Raw genomic sequence first — 14,773 nt, forward strand, 5'->3', positions numbered from 1 at the left:
CATGAGACAAAGTATATGTGAACTGCTGTATGCAAAGTAAATTTGCTCTGTAAACCTTCACCCAAATCACAATAAAAAAAAAAAAAAAAGATTACAGCCAAGAAAACCCTATGGGGTGATTTTACTTTGTCACATGTGGTCTCTATGAGTCAAAATTTACTTGATGGCACCCAACAAGAACAACAACAAAAAAAGGATAAGACCTACAACCCAGGAGTAAGAAAAAAACTGAAATAGACCAGCTTAGCAAAGCCAAAGATGTACTATGGACAAGATACAAATGATCTGCTAGTATTCTATCTTCCTGTCAACAGAAAATAAGTTTTCATAAGTAAAAGTAATGTCTACATTTAAATAAAATTATGATGCATCCCAAAGGGGGGGAAAAGTATGAAATGACCGAAAAAACAAAAAATCAAGGGAAATAATAAAAACCAAACCATACTCATCGCCATTGAGTCAGATCCGACTCATAGCAACCCCTCCTTGGATTTCCGAGGTGGTATCTCCACGGAAGTAGGTTGCCCAATCTTCCTTCCAAGGAGTGGTTAGCAATCAAATGCCTTAGGCACTATGCCAACAGTGAAAATAGTCCTGTAAGTGATTCAAATATTGGAGTTAACCATAAGGTGTTTTAAGTCATTACAATTAATGTTATAGAAAATAGGGGAGAGGGGATAGAGGTTATTTTCAAGAATCAAGAAAAGAATAAACATATGATCCTTAAAAAAAAAAAAAAAAACCTCAAATAAAAAGAAAGTATTGAGATTCAGTATTTTCCACTTATTTATGCTGAGGAATATTGGCTATTTTCTCATTCCTCATTTTTTCTTCCCTTTTTGGTTGCTTCTACCCTCTAACTCACCTTCACCCTTCCAAAACTGTTATCACTTTATGCTGTAATGGAGAGTACAAAAGGTACCTGTAGTTTTAAAAATCAATCTATTGAATTGGAAGACATGAAAATTGTTTTCAAGAAGAGGCAACATATTTAACCGAAAGAGGATAGATACTAAAATCAGATACCTCTGTAAAAACAATCCCTTCTACCTACTCCTTTGGGAGATCAGATACAAGTTACTTAGCCACTCTGAATATCAGTTTTCTCTCCTACAGAAATAAACACTTACTGTAAAGAACTGTTTCCAGCACTAAATGAAACACTTTTATAGCATATTATCCAAAAAAACCAAACTCACTGCCATTGAGTCAATCCCAACTCATAGAGACCCCCAATAGGTTTCCAAAACTGTAAATCTTTACGGAAGCAGACTGCTTCATCATTCTCCCTTGAGCAGGTGGTGGGTTTGGATCACTGACATTTTGATTAGCAGCCAAATGTCTTAAACACTACACCACTAGAGCTCCTTATAGCATAAAATAAACCTAAACCACTGCCGTTGAATCAATTACTACTCACAGAGACCCCTGTTGGGTTTCCAAGGCAGTAAATTTTTATGGAAATAGATTGCCTAGTCTTCCTTCCCCAGAGTGGCTGGTGGGTTTGAACCATCAGCCTTCTGGTTAGCAGTCAAATGCCTTAGGCATTACACCACCCAATAAGTATTAGTATTTCCTCTGTTTTTTGTGCTATCACCAATGGAGAGAGGCTTATATGCATAGCTGGTAATCTTAAACTTCAGAGAGGGAAACCATTTATGTGAGAATTGTCATTCAATGTCACCAACAAAGATGAAATAAAATCCAAGGGAAAAAAAAAGCAGTGTTGCAAATATCTGGAACAAATACCAAGACAGTTAAGACCAAGACTGGCTGTTAAACAATGCTTTGCATGCTCTGGCTTGCTCTTCAACAATCATTCCTATTAAATCATTTGTGTGTCTGACACATCTAATGAAGTCATGCTCATGATCAGCTTAATCACGGGATGCAGCATAGTACATATTTTGACAGGAAAGCTGTTTGGATAAAACTGAAACATGCAGCAAATATATAATTTCATAAAATGTTCATTATGCTTTCAGTGCGACAATTCTTGGCTTGACTCCTTTTATGCATATTTAGTCATTTAAACATACCTAAACAGTGCAACAGACTGTTATGGTACGGTTAACAAAAAAGATTATTCTTAAGCAAACCCATGGCAAGCAAATAAAATAATAAACAATTGCAAACTCAGCAAACCCTGAATGATATACTCTATCTGGAAATCTTTAAATTCTGGAGCAATCACATGTTTCTAGCTAAATGTTATATAGCACTAAAATGATTCTAGATATAAGCAAATATAAAGAAGAAAAACACTGAGTTAAGAGACGTCATCCAAATAAATAATATTTTCCTAGAATGTTGTAAGAAAACCTGAGTTTGGCTGCTAGATAATCACTTAATTGTTCAACTAGTGATTAAACAACCATATCTTATATGTTGAAATACTTTTTAAAGTGAGGTCAGGACGTCAGCCTGTTCTGTTATAAAAGGTCTCCAGGCCCTGTGTCTCAGCACTAATTAGAAGTGAGACTTACATCACTCTCATGACCTTCTCGCAGGTTGTATGTGAGGTCGTGCTGAATGTCTTCCATGAATTTGTGAGCATATTCTGGGTAAAGGTCTAGCACTTCAAAGAGTCCTTTAAGGATGATGCACTGGAGATCACAGTAGGTTAAAGCCTTCACATCTGCATTGGTCTTGATCACTTGGTCCTTAATTGATAGGTTAGCTCCAATTAAATCTCCTTTTCCTAGAAACAGTGAAAATAAAAAGAGAGAGAGAGAGACATGGTACTTTAAAGGAATGACAGCTTAAGAGTGGTAATTTCACTTGATTTACATGTTTCATTTACATGTTTCAGAGTATACTGAAAAGAAAAGAACCTTTTTCTAGGGCAGGGTTTCTTGAATTCAGCAGTATTGAGATTTAGAGCATGATAATTCTTTGTTGTAGGGGGCTGTCCTAAGCCCTGTAGAATATTTATCATCACCTCTGGCCTCTACTCATTGGACACCATTAGCACCTTCTGCCCCCCATGTTTGGAAAATCAAATATAGACATACCTCAGAGATAATTTGGGTTTGGATCCAGACGACTGCAATAAAGCTAATATTGCAATAAAGTGAGTCACACGATTTTTTTTTGTTTCCCAGTGCATATAAAATTTATGTTTACACTATCCTGTAGTCTAATGCTGTGCATGGGGTCGCTATGAGTCGGAAACAACTCGACGGCACCTAACAACAACAACAATGTACAACAATTATGAAAAAGTTTGAAATATTGTGGGAATTACCAAAATGTGACACGGAGACACGAAGTAAGCACATGCTGTTGGAAAAATGGTGCTGATGGGCTTGGGCAATGCAAAATTGGCACAAACCTTCAATTTGTTAAAAATAATAATAACAAAAAAAAAAAGGTAGTATCTGTAGAGCCCAATAAAGTGAAGCACAATAAAATAAGTTATGCCTGTGTATCTCCAGATCTTGCCAAATATCCCCTGGTGGATGAAACTGCTCCCAGTTGAGAACCACTGGCCTAGGGGAGAAAGGCTGTGAAACTAGAGTTAGGAACTGTGGGCCACAGATGGCTCCAGAAAGGTCATCACAGCATTCATCTTTAGACAAATCAATATTTTGGTCACAGTTGTCTTACTGTTCAAGGCAAATAATAATGGCTTAGATGTTTTTAAATATAAAAGGGGTTCTGTTTTTGAAGCAAAACCATCAAGATATATATTAATGAATTTGATTCTAGCTCTTTGTATAATAATGTAAGCCTGATCTTCAGTTTTCTGATGATCCATGCTCCTTTATTTATCTCTGAACTTGTCTACAGGACAGTAGGGTGGTGCTGGTGATTCCTCTCCCCAGAGCTGAGAGGAGGTGGTGACTAGTGAACATTATGGACAATGAAATCTAGTACATAAAATATAAAGCACACCTCACAGTTCTAATGTTCTGTGACAGTGTAAAAACCCCCTTTTTCTCTATCAAAATATAAAGTGAATAGAGAAAAATGATGAGGTCTTCAGTTATGTCACCTCAGGAAGAGATCTGCTGTTACTTTATCCAAGTTGTATGTGCCCCGTCCCACACTGAAGAAAATCAGGGGGTGATTTTATTGTCTGCCATACTTCTGCCTACCATACTTAGGCTGTAACTCAGTTGTCTAAGAACTAGTTTGCGTCTTTGAGTTTGTTGAGTAGATAATATTAGAAACTGCTTAAATCTTAGAAATCTTTAAATTCATTTGAATCAGGAAAAAAATAAGTAGGAAAGTAAGTCTAATTATAAATGCTAGCAAAAAGCCGACTTTACCTTTAAATTAATTTTAGACCCAGGCCTTATTTCATCCATTATCTATCTGAGAAACATGAATGAAAATTCATTCATTACTTAAACTTAGATTGAAAGGTAAAGTAATCTGAACAAGACCCCAGAGGACACTGACATCAGATTTATGACTACCATTCAGGAATTCCTGGGTCTTTGCTTTGTCCTAAAATAGCATCATGCCTGGGATTTAATTTTTAATTTAATTTTTTTTTATTGACCATTTTGCTTCAACTCATAGGAAGCCAACATACAATCGACAAAAACCTCCCCAAGCAATCTATATCTTTGGAACATTATGGAACAAATTATCAGCTGATCCAAATAATATTTTTTAACTTCTAAATTTTTACTTTTTTTGTTCCCAGCATTTGTGGAACACAGAACTGTATGTAGTAGGCTTCAATAATAGTCTGTTCTATTGAATTTGACATGAAAAGAAACATGCCAAATTAACCATAAATGCAGGAGATATTCATAAATATCTGTGGCAGATTAAAAAAATGAGGGCTTTAAAAATTTTTGAAGTACATGTAGTTATTACTTTCAAATTAACACTGGATTTGAACCTTGAAATTGAGCTATTTTGACAGAGGAAAAAACAGACTAACATCTGTGTTTATGGACACTAGATATGATGAATGGTCACATGGTGCAGAAAAATTCAGATTTGATTTTTTGCTGTCACTGATACGTCTGGACTAGAAAATTTTATTTCTTGCATATTTTCTCATAAATCTAAACAGTTGATGAAAAACTCAAAGTTGGGTCCTAATGAAAGGTGTAAATATAGCCAAGATGTCTTAAATGCAGCAGTTTTTCATATTTTGCATATTGATGAGAATTTATCATAATGCAGTATTGTATAAAATGAGCATTTATGTTCTGTGTTAAGGAATTAGTATTTGGAAAAACTTTAGGACCATCATACTTTCATACTTAGGGTTGCCATGGTATTGTCATTGCGGTATGATGAATCACTTTTCTATGGCCTTTCTGACCATGGTCTTGTAACTCTCACAAAATGATTGGCTGTAGCTATGCAAATTGAATGAATTGTGGTCTGCCAAGGGGATTGGCCAGTTCATGGTCTTGTTGGGAAGGTCATGCCTTGAAATTTAATATGAGTGCCAATCCCACAGAGGTTCTGGGGGACCTCACTACCATCATGGGTCTGGAGCAGAGCATATTCTTTGGACTTATGACCCAAGGTCCCTATGCTGAGAACCTCCTAGACCTAGAATAAAGAACTGAAGACAATGCAAGATGGTGGTGGGCAGCGACAGTGGTGGTGGGCTTGCTGGCCCATGAAGTGAGGTGCTGTGATGGGCTTGCAGGCCCACCAAGTGAAGCAGTTGCTGTGGGCTTGTTGGTCTATAGAATGAGAGCTGAGCATCTGTAGGTAGGAGGCTTGCTGGTAAAGCTGAAAGAGCTGTAGTACTTGGTCCTGCAGGGCCGAGGCTTTAGTGTAGGGGTTGTCTTAGAAAATCCTTTGTAAGGGTCTTCCTCTAGCAGGATGGGGCCAGATGCCTCTGGTCCAGAGGCTTGCCAGTGGAGCTAAAAGAGCTGTAACACTTGTGCAGGGCAAGAGAGACCTGAGTATGCCCTGTGCAAAATTGTACACCTACCTTCCTGGGTAGCAGAAACCCCACTAGCATGGTGGCAAAAGAGCTCTGCAGGCTCAGGTAGCAAGGCTAGAGCCAGTAGCAGAGGCTTAGAAGGGCCCAGAAGCAAAGCACTGGCAAATCCTAGCTGGGGATTTTCCTGCCAGTGAGGAAAGACCCGGTGAGGCCCAACAATAGAGAAAAAGTTTTGGGAGTTGTGCAGACCCGTCAAGCAGCATGGCAGTGGTGCTAGTGAAGACAGCATCTGACATCTGAGTTGAACTAGAGTGTGCTTATCCAGAGACACCAGAATAGACATGGGTAATTTGGGGAAGGGGAATTACTTCCTCTTTGAGAATCTGTTGTTATTGTTTACTGTTTACTTTCTATACATAATAATAATAGCTTTCACTTTACCAAGGAGCTCCGGTGGTGTAGTGCCTAAGGTATTTGACTGTTAACCAGGAGGCTGGTGGTTCAAACCCACCAGCCACTCCTCAGAAGGAAGACTGGGCAATCTACTTCTGTAGTGATACTGCCTTGGAAACCCAAGAAGGGGTTGCTGTGAGTCGGATGTGACTCGCACTAGTGAGTTTAGTGAGTTCACTTTACCAACCCTGTGTAAATGTCTCATATGCCAGCTCAATCATAGATAAATGTCATACCTATGTGATAAATGCCACACCTACTGGTTGATGCCAGTGGGTATAATGTTTCATTCTGAGCAGTCTATGGCTGTCTAGAAGTTTAAGGCACAGACTGTCTGCATGTGCAATGGAGATAGACAGGATATTTGATCATTTTAGCCACAAAGATACTAACTATGAAAATAGCATTAAAATCTTGCCAAAACTGGTGTCCTAGAAGACTTCAAGTTTTTTTACTCACTCATTTATGGAACGCTGCCTGTGTATTCCAGACAGTGTGTTGATGAGTCCTGGCCAGGAGGCACTGTAAGTAACAACATACATATTTCTCACCCTGGTAGTCTTGTGGATTTGTAGATTTAGAATTTCTATATTCAAGTACTCTGAGTTTTAATATTCTCATTTCTAAAAGAAGAAAAAGAGATTTCTATGTTCTCTGACAGTTTCCATTTTTCAGAATTCTATTATTGATATTTGCTAATTAGTTTTTATTCCATTTGGGGAAAAAAGTTCATGGGATACATCTGGAAACCATGCAGGTTAGAGCTATAACTTATGTTTAATTATAATTAGGCAGACTAATGCCATCTGTGAAGAGTATATTTATCTGTACTTTGTTTTCTTTTAAAACAGCTATGAAGATATTGGTGGGGAAAACACAAATACTTTGATATGAATTGACAGTGTAAAAAGCATACAAATTCTATCCTTGTAATAAATTCCTTCCCCTATGGCAACTACCTCTCTAGGATCAGATTAAGAAAGATCTCCATGCATTGAGTGGATAGTGAAGTGGCTTGAAAAATTTTATGACTTGACAGCTGTTTGGTGGCACTTCTTCCTCACAACATTATATATTAGTTCATTTCATTGGCAGAATGTGCATGTATTAAATATCTACAGATCCAATGTGAAGTCATGTACTTAAGTCTATCAAAGTCAGTATTGATTTGAATTGGTCCTGTAAGACAGTATTACCATAGAAAAATGAAATATTCAATCTCCATTGAAAGAATGTTAACCACAAAGAGCAAACATTAATAATTTATTATATTTGTTTGGGTTTAGTCCTAACAGCACATAGGAGTGTTCAGAATGGCTATGTGGCAATTTGCACTTAAATCACTTTAGATAAACACAAGTAGAAACAAATATGTGAAATATTAACCATGGAAATCACAGTTTATGGAGGATGTAAGGGCAATAGCAAAAGGCAATGAATTATATCTGTCAGCTGTAAGTAGATTTTAAAAAAAAATAATAAGAAAACCCAATCAAATCATGTATTTGGCAGTTACATAGAAGCCAATATATTTACACCTTTTGTGCTCTAATGTTAAGGATGATGCCTTCACATTCCATTCCTAGAATTGCCACTAGCTACCAAATTAAAAAATGCACTACTATTATGCAAAAAGATACAAAAAAAAAAAAAAAAGCTGTTTACAAAGGTGCATTAATTTTGCTTATAAATGTATTAAACCATACAAAACCAAACCAACTGTCACAGTGTTGGATCCAAGTCATAGCAACCCCTTCTTGGGTTTCCGAGGCAGTATCACTACAGAAGTAGATTGCGCCATCTTCCTTCCAAAGAGTGGCTGGTGGTTTTGAACTGCCAGCCTTCTGGTTAGCAGTCAAATGCCTTAGGCACTACGCCACAAGAACTCCATAATGTTCTGTAAAAATGGCTAGATGCCCTTTTAAAAGCAGACTGTGCCAATTGGCTGGCTATAAAACTTACAGTGGTACTAAGGAAACCCACAGAAAAATATTACAGATTAAAGTGAAATTTTTGAAGCAAATTTATAAATGCAAATCAAATGTAGAATAGCAAAATGATAGAATGATTAGCTTCTATCTTCACAAAGTTGAGAAATGGGCAGAGAGAGAGTAAATTTTCTCTTAAGAAAACGACAGACATGGGGAGCCTGACTTCAACTTCAACTGTCTGGGCTGCTAAACTCTTTTAGTCACTTTTCCATGTCTGTGTTTTAAGGGAAAAATGTAAGGGGGTGAGTCAAGAATTGAGCCAAAACATGGAAAGACAGTCCTGCATTTTCTCTGCTAAGTAGTAGATGAAGGCAGCATGAGGCAATGAAAAATTCATGGGTCTTTCACCACTCATCTTTCATCATCATGGGTCTTTCCTCCATCTCTTTGGCTTTCAATGGGGATAATCATCCCAGTCTAATTGAGTTGCACGCTTTAAATTAGATCAATGGACGTAAAACACCTGGCTTATATTAGGGATTCAATAAACATTATTTCTCTTCTTTCTTTCAGAAAGTAATCTGTCCTGAAGCTTACTTGCTGGAACTCAGTGATAGGGAGGCTCATGGTGATTTTGTGGAATGCAGGTACTTTTCACAGTTGGAAGAGCACTGCATGCAGAATCCAAAGACCTAATTTAGGTCTTAGTTTGAGTAAACATATTTTGTCCCTTGTCTTCCTTCAGTTTTGTGAATGCTTAAATGAGACAGCACATGTGAAAACGTATTTTTAGTGGTCAAGCTGTTTACAAACATTAGGTTCCTATATTTGATAATTAAAAATAAACAAAAGCTGCTTCTGTATTAGCCCTTATAATTAAGACAAATTTAAACATTAGAGTATAATTTATTGTAGAAAATCAGGTTGAATCCACCTTCAAAATACATCCTGAATTCACTTACCCCTTACCACCACTGCTGTTACCTGGTCCAAGCCCCCATCTTCTCCCTCACTTTATCTATCTATCTATCTATTTTTCATGATTATGTGGTTTATTAGGGATGTAGCACGTTACAATTCGGGTTCAGAAATGCTCAGGATACAATTCTTCATTCAGGACAACGTCCCCTCAGTAATGCCTTTAGGCACACCACTCTGGCTCTTGGCTCTGCCCTGCTGGGGTAAGCTCTTTTAGCTTTGTTGATAGGGACACCTAAGCATACCCTACTCTGCCAGTAAGCCTCCTACCCACGACACTGTTTTCTCACTCCTAGGCTCCCACTTTCTCTCATACCTCTTGGTTTCACCATCTCAGTGCAGTCTCTCTGCTGACTCTGCCACCGAGGTCCAGTTTAGAGATCTTGGGCCCAAGCATACATTACACTTTAGTTCCAGTTCTTCTCTCTTAATGGAATGAGACCCTGCTTCTGCCTCTAGGACGGTTCACTATAAGTGTAGCAGAATGACAAAACTGACCAATCCCTGTATTAGGGCTCCATACACCTTATTTCCGTGATCTCACACTGAGAAGGGTGCCACATATCTTACTTACATTACCAACTATCCAGTCTCCTTAGTGGACCATGAGTACCTTGTATTTGCATAGTTCCACTCAATAATCTAGTGGGAGTCACAAAGACCATGGCTAGAAGAGCCATATGAAGTAATTCACTGCACCACAGAAGGCAACTCCCCTTCCACTGGTTAACATCTCACAGCAGATTTCACCAAGTGATTATACCACATCCAGTCTCATGTTTCCCCTCACTTTAATCACCATAGGGGCAGGATTTTGGGCCGCTTTCTTTTCTGCTCTGTACTCACTGTTTAGAACTCTACCTGTATCACTAGTAAGACCTCTATAAATCTCAATAAATATTAGTTGCATAACTGAATGGATAAATGAATGAAGTGGTTTGTAAGAAAGTCACATGTAAAATTGTTGGTAGGGTTTTTCTCTATATTAACCCTCAATGTCATCTTTTAACATTTCAATGAATACAAATTATGATTTACTAGTGCAGTCAACTTTGTGGCACACAATCTTCATTGCCTTATGAGTTTTCTTTCAGGAAGTAAAATTCCTTAAGGAAGTAAAAAGAATCTACATTCATTTCACAGTGTTAGCTTTAGGATTGCTAAGAGAGCTTATAATGGAGGCAGAGAGTAATTTTCTTCTGTTTCTAGCACAGGTAAAACTTAACTTTCATATATTTTTCTGAACTGATGCTCCATGAAAATATAGAAACACTCTTTTAATACTGACCAGATAATGTCACCATGAAGCAGCGTGCATTGTGATTAATAACCTAGGCTTAGAAATCAGTAACAGCTTGGTTCATTTTCTGCCTATGAGATTTGGAAAAAGTTAACTAAGGTATTATTTATTCATTCATAAAATGGGGTAATATTTACACTATTGGATTTTTAAAAAAAGAATTACATGGCACATTGGATATAACACTTTACACCATATACATTCAATACATGGCAAAATGATGATAATAATTAGGATATTAATAATAAATAGTTGATTAATTCACCACTTACTGTGCTGAATAGTTCTGGATTTATAAACCCATATTAAGAATAATCTTGAATTCATATATTTATCTGTAATTTTCCTACCCTTAATGGCAATGTAGTTTTTTTCCCCCATTTTATCTCTTTAACTTATGATCCAGAATAAAATTTCACAGAAACTTTTCCACGTAGACGTACCAAGAATAGCCAGCACCATGCTGTCTTTAAGAACTTCCATGGAGCCAGAACATACAAAGTAAATGGCTTGCAAAGCATCTCCTTGACGCAGCAGATACTCCCCCGGAGCACAGAAAGAGGTTTTGATGTGTAGAGACAGAGACCTAAGGCAGCCCCGGCTGGCACACTCAAAGAGGGACAGTTGTAGGATCTCCTTGTTCAAGTGCATGGTGATGTCAGAACGCAGTTCATCTGGAAAGTCTTTCAAAAGCTGTCAAACAAGATGAAGGAGGAAATCAAGTTGCAGCAAGTGCAGCCTAACTGATCTACTTTGCAAGACACCAGGAGCACTCTTTCTAGTGTTTAACCAACCAAAGCACAGAGGAAGAAATATGTGTAGGTATTATCCTGGAGAGATTTTTTTCTATTACTGTAACTATGTGCTACTGAACAATCAGCTGATGATACATCTGGAGAAATAGAATAGATTAATAAGAGTCTACAAATAAAACATACAACTCATTGTGACTTGATTTTCACAGATTCCTACTCAGGACAGAAGATATGGAATTTTGGCCCTCTAATGTTTCCTCTAAGGAGCTCTGGTGATGTAGTAGTTATGGCACATGGCTGCTAACCAAAACGTTGGTGGTTCGAACCCACCAGCTGCTCTGCAGAAGAAAGTTGAAGCAGTCTGCTTCCATAAAGATTTACAGCCTTTGAAATCCATGGGGGGTCACTATGAGTTGCTATCGACTCAATGGCAATGAGTTTGGATTTAGGTTTGGGGTGTTTCCTCTAAGGAGCTGTGGTGGTGTAGAGGTTAAGGCATTTGGCTGCTAACCAAAAGGTTGGTGGTTTGAACCCACCAGCTGCTCTGGGGAAGATAGATGAGGAAGTCTGCTTATGTAAAGATTTACAGCCTTAGAAACACAATGGGGGTCACTATGAGTTGGAATTAATTGGGGGGCATGGGGATTGGTTTTTGGCATGTTTCTTCTGGAATCATGATCATATGAAGAAATGAGAAATTAAAAATTCCCTTTTATAAATATGGGTTACTGATTTGGTTGGTGGAATGGTTGCTTGATTTATATGCTACCTTTGTTTTTTTTGGCAGTGGTGGTTTAGGACATTTCTTGAGGTCCACAGATTGATTACACCTCTGTTGGAAAAGCATATATACTTTTTTTAACTTTAAAGGTAAACATTAGCTTGCATAATATAATATAGGCAGTCTCTGGGGTATGAATGAGATGCATTCATAAGTGTTTCTTTAAGTCGAATTTGTAGGTAAATTGGAACATGTGCATATGATTCTTATTTAACCTTACTTTAATGTGAGAAAAAGGAGGTTGGTGGCATTTGGCTGCTAACCAAAAGGTCAGTAGTTTGGACCCACTAGCTGCTCTGTGGAAGAAAGATGAGGCAGTCTGCTTCCATAAAGATTTACAGCCTTGGAAATCCAATAAGGATTGCTGTGGGCCGAAACTGACTCAGTGGCAGTGAGTTTGTTTTTTGGTTTTCAGGCAAGAAAAGGCTCAAAGCCTTTTCAATGATTTGAAAGCTGCACATGCAGTAAGTGAAGGTGAGTGTGATAAAGAATTGGTTGCAAATAGGAGTTGGTTCAATTTTTTTCAAAGTGAGGGCAAATTTACATAACATTAACAGGCAAGTATGAATACAAGTTGTCAGTAAAATGGACATTGATAATCCAGGGATTTACTGTAGTCTGAGATTAGGCTAATCAATTCTCATAAACACTGTTTCCTTGAAATAATTCAACTAAAATAAAAGTTAAGTCTATCTACCTTACTGACCAGAGTAGCAAACTAACATGAATCATTTGTCAATCCTAAGTGCCATCATGAAAATGTAAGCTAAAACAGATGAAAAAACGGTGGATTGGGTTTCTTGAGAGCTTCAAAAATAAAGTGGTAAATCAATCGGTAGGTGTACTCCTCAATTCTGAGACCTGTGTTAAAGTGTCTTGCCTTTACCTTAGAATATGTGTTCTCTGCCTGAAAATGTCAACATGAGAAATGCACATTACCTCATTTGAATCTATTCCATTGTTGACTGACCAGGTAGTTTGGAAATATTCAAGCATCCTCTGCTTGAGCTGCTGGGGTAGATGGTGGACACGGATGAAGTCCTTCAGTTCTGTGGTTCTCGTGTGATAGAGGGACCATCGCGAGTACATCCTCTGTATGATTGCCGTCACGTTTCCAAACACCAGGGCATGCATCAAGGCTACATAAAACAACACAGCATACGGTGAGAGACGAGTATGGTAGAGAGCACACCCCTTATTCTAAATTTGCCGTCTGTATATTCTGGATCAGAGCAGATCATACTTATATGGCCAACATGATACGGTTACTTTGGTGCGGCATTTTGGTACAACCACATTGTCAACAAACTGTATCATGATGCAGTCATTTTGATTCCAAATGGCTTGATCAGAGTTAAAAATATCTTTAAAAATACTCAGTAATATGCAAAATAAGCCTTTTTGCACCACACTTGATCTCTTAGCGGCCATTCTGGTTTTGATAAACTTTTGTTTTCTATTTTATTCATATCTGTATTGCTTTAACAGTTATGATTGTAAGGAAGATGGGGCAATCTACTTCCACAAAGATTTACAGCCTCAGAAACACAATGGGGGTTGCTATGAGTTAGAAAATACAAATACATTTTTTTAAAAATACACTGTCATTGGTTAGCATTTTGGGGAATATTAGTCTACCCTCCAAAAAAGCATCACTTTAAAATAGTTTTAGGATATTAATTTATATTCTTAATTTTAGAATATATGCATTTCTGTTAATAGAAGTAGAAATGTAATTTAGGATTTTCTAAGCAGTTTGAAACTGAGATTAATTAATATGATTCAAATATATGTTCAACCAACTCAGATTCCTAGTCGCTTTTAAGAATACTTGAGATCCTGACCACGCAAGATACTAATGAATTTACAGAGAAAAATAATTATTCTGCTGAGAGTCATTTCCATACCAAGGAGAGCCTGCGCAGTACATACATGACTCCTAAATTGATTAAGTTTGTCAGAAAGACAATTCTCACTTCCTTGTTGAGTTCCCCATCCCCCTTCCTGAAACCACCACCACAGTATAATGAGATAGACTTTGTCCATCAGAATGTGAGGGTCTGTACGGTTTAAGAGATAGCTGTGTTTCTTTAGAGAAAAGGAGGGTGAGAGGCTGGACCTCACGTTTAAGGAATTGTCCATTGTCAGGAGTGGTTAGGCCTCTTGAAGTCAGAGAGAGGCATGATAGAATTTTCTACTACACAGTCATGAGCAGAACTTGAATGGCCTAATGCAGACACCAGCAGATATCCTTAAAAGGACTTCCACTGAAGTGAAAACTGACAGAGGAGTGAGAGCCAGGTGTACTTTCATTTATGGGCACATAAAGTCTAAGTAATATTCAGATTTCATCCCTGATCCCCAACCTGGGGCCAGGCTCACCAATGAGGTAAGATACACAGGGGTTCAGTGAACTCATTTATTTCAATAGTTTTGGGTACAAAACAAACACCTAAATATTTTGCAGTTTGTCTCTCAAAATATCACTGAATCAAAACCTTAATGTCCAAGGATCTTTGCTAAAAGTTTCTTAGCATTAAAACAGATTAGTATGAGTGTGTCAACATGGTATTATATCTATCCTCCTGAATATTTTAAGACAGTCCCAATTCGAGCTCTTTAAAATTTTTTTTTCTACATTTATTACAAATGAACAAGCACTGGTATACAAATTTCAATCTAATCAGAAACTAAAATTAAAATTCT

The 14,773-nt window shown here is 37.6% G+C and overlaps 1 protein-coding gene across 1 annotated transcript in view; it reads right to left on the bottom strand.

The window, feature by feature from the left end:
• KCNH8 (potassium voltage-gated channel subfamily H member 8) overlaps window positions 1-14,773 on the bottom strand; it is a 653,292-nt gene that overhangs the window by 104,888 nt on the left and 533,631 nt on the right. The window contains exons 9-11 of the mRNA XM_007936572.2: window positions 13,007-13,206; window positions 10,975-11,224; window positions 2,487-2,701 (exon numbers count right to left, since the gene is read on the bottom strand). Of these exons, the coding sequence (XP_007934763.1) occupies window positions 2,487-2,701; window positions 10,975-11,224; window positions 13,007-13,206 (665 nt within the window). The remainder of the gene's footprint in view (window positions 1-2,486; window positions 2,702-10,974; window positions 11,225-13,006; window positions 13,207-14,773) is intronic.

Source organism: Orycteropus afer, unplaced genomic scaffold, assembly GCF_000298275.1.
Source record: "Orycteropus afer afer isolate SDZICR_OR568_19922 unplaced genomic scaffold, OryAfe1.0 scaffold00003, whole genome shotgun sequence".
Lineage (NCBI taxonomy): Eukaryota > Metazoa > Chordata > Mammalia > Tubulidentata > Orycteropodidae > Orycteropus > Orycteropus afer.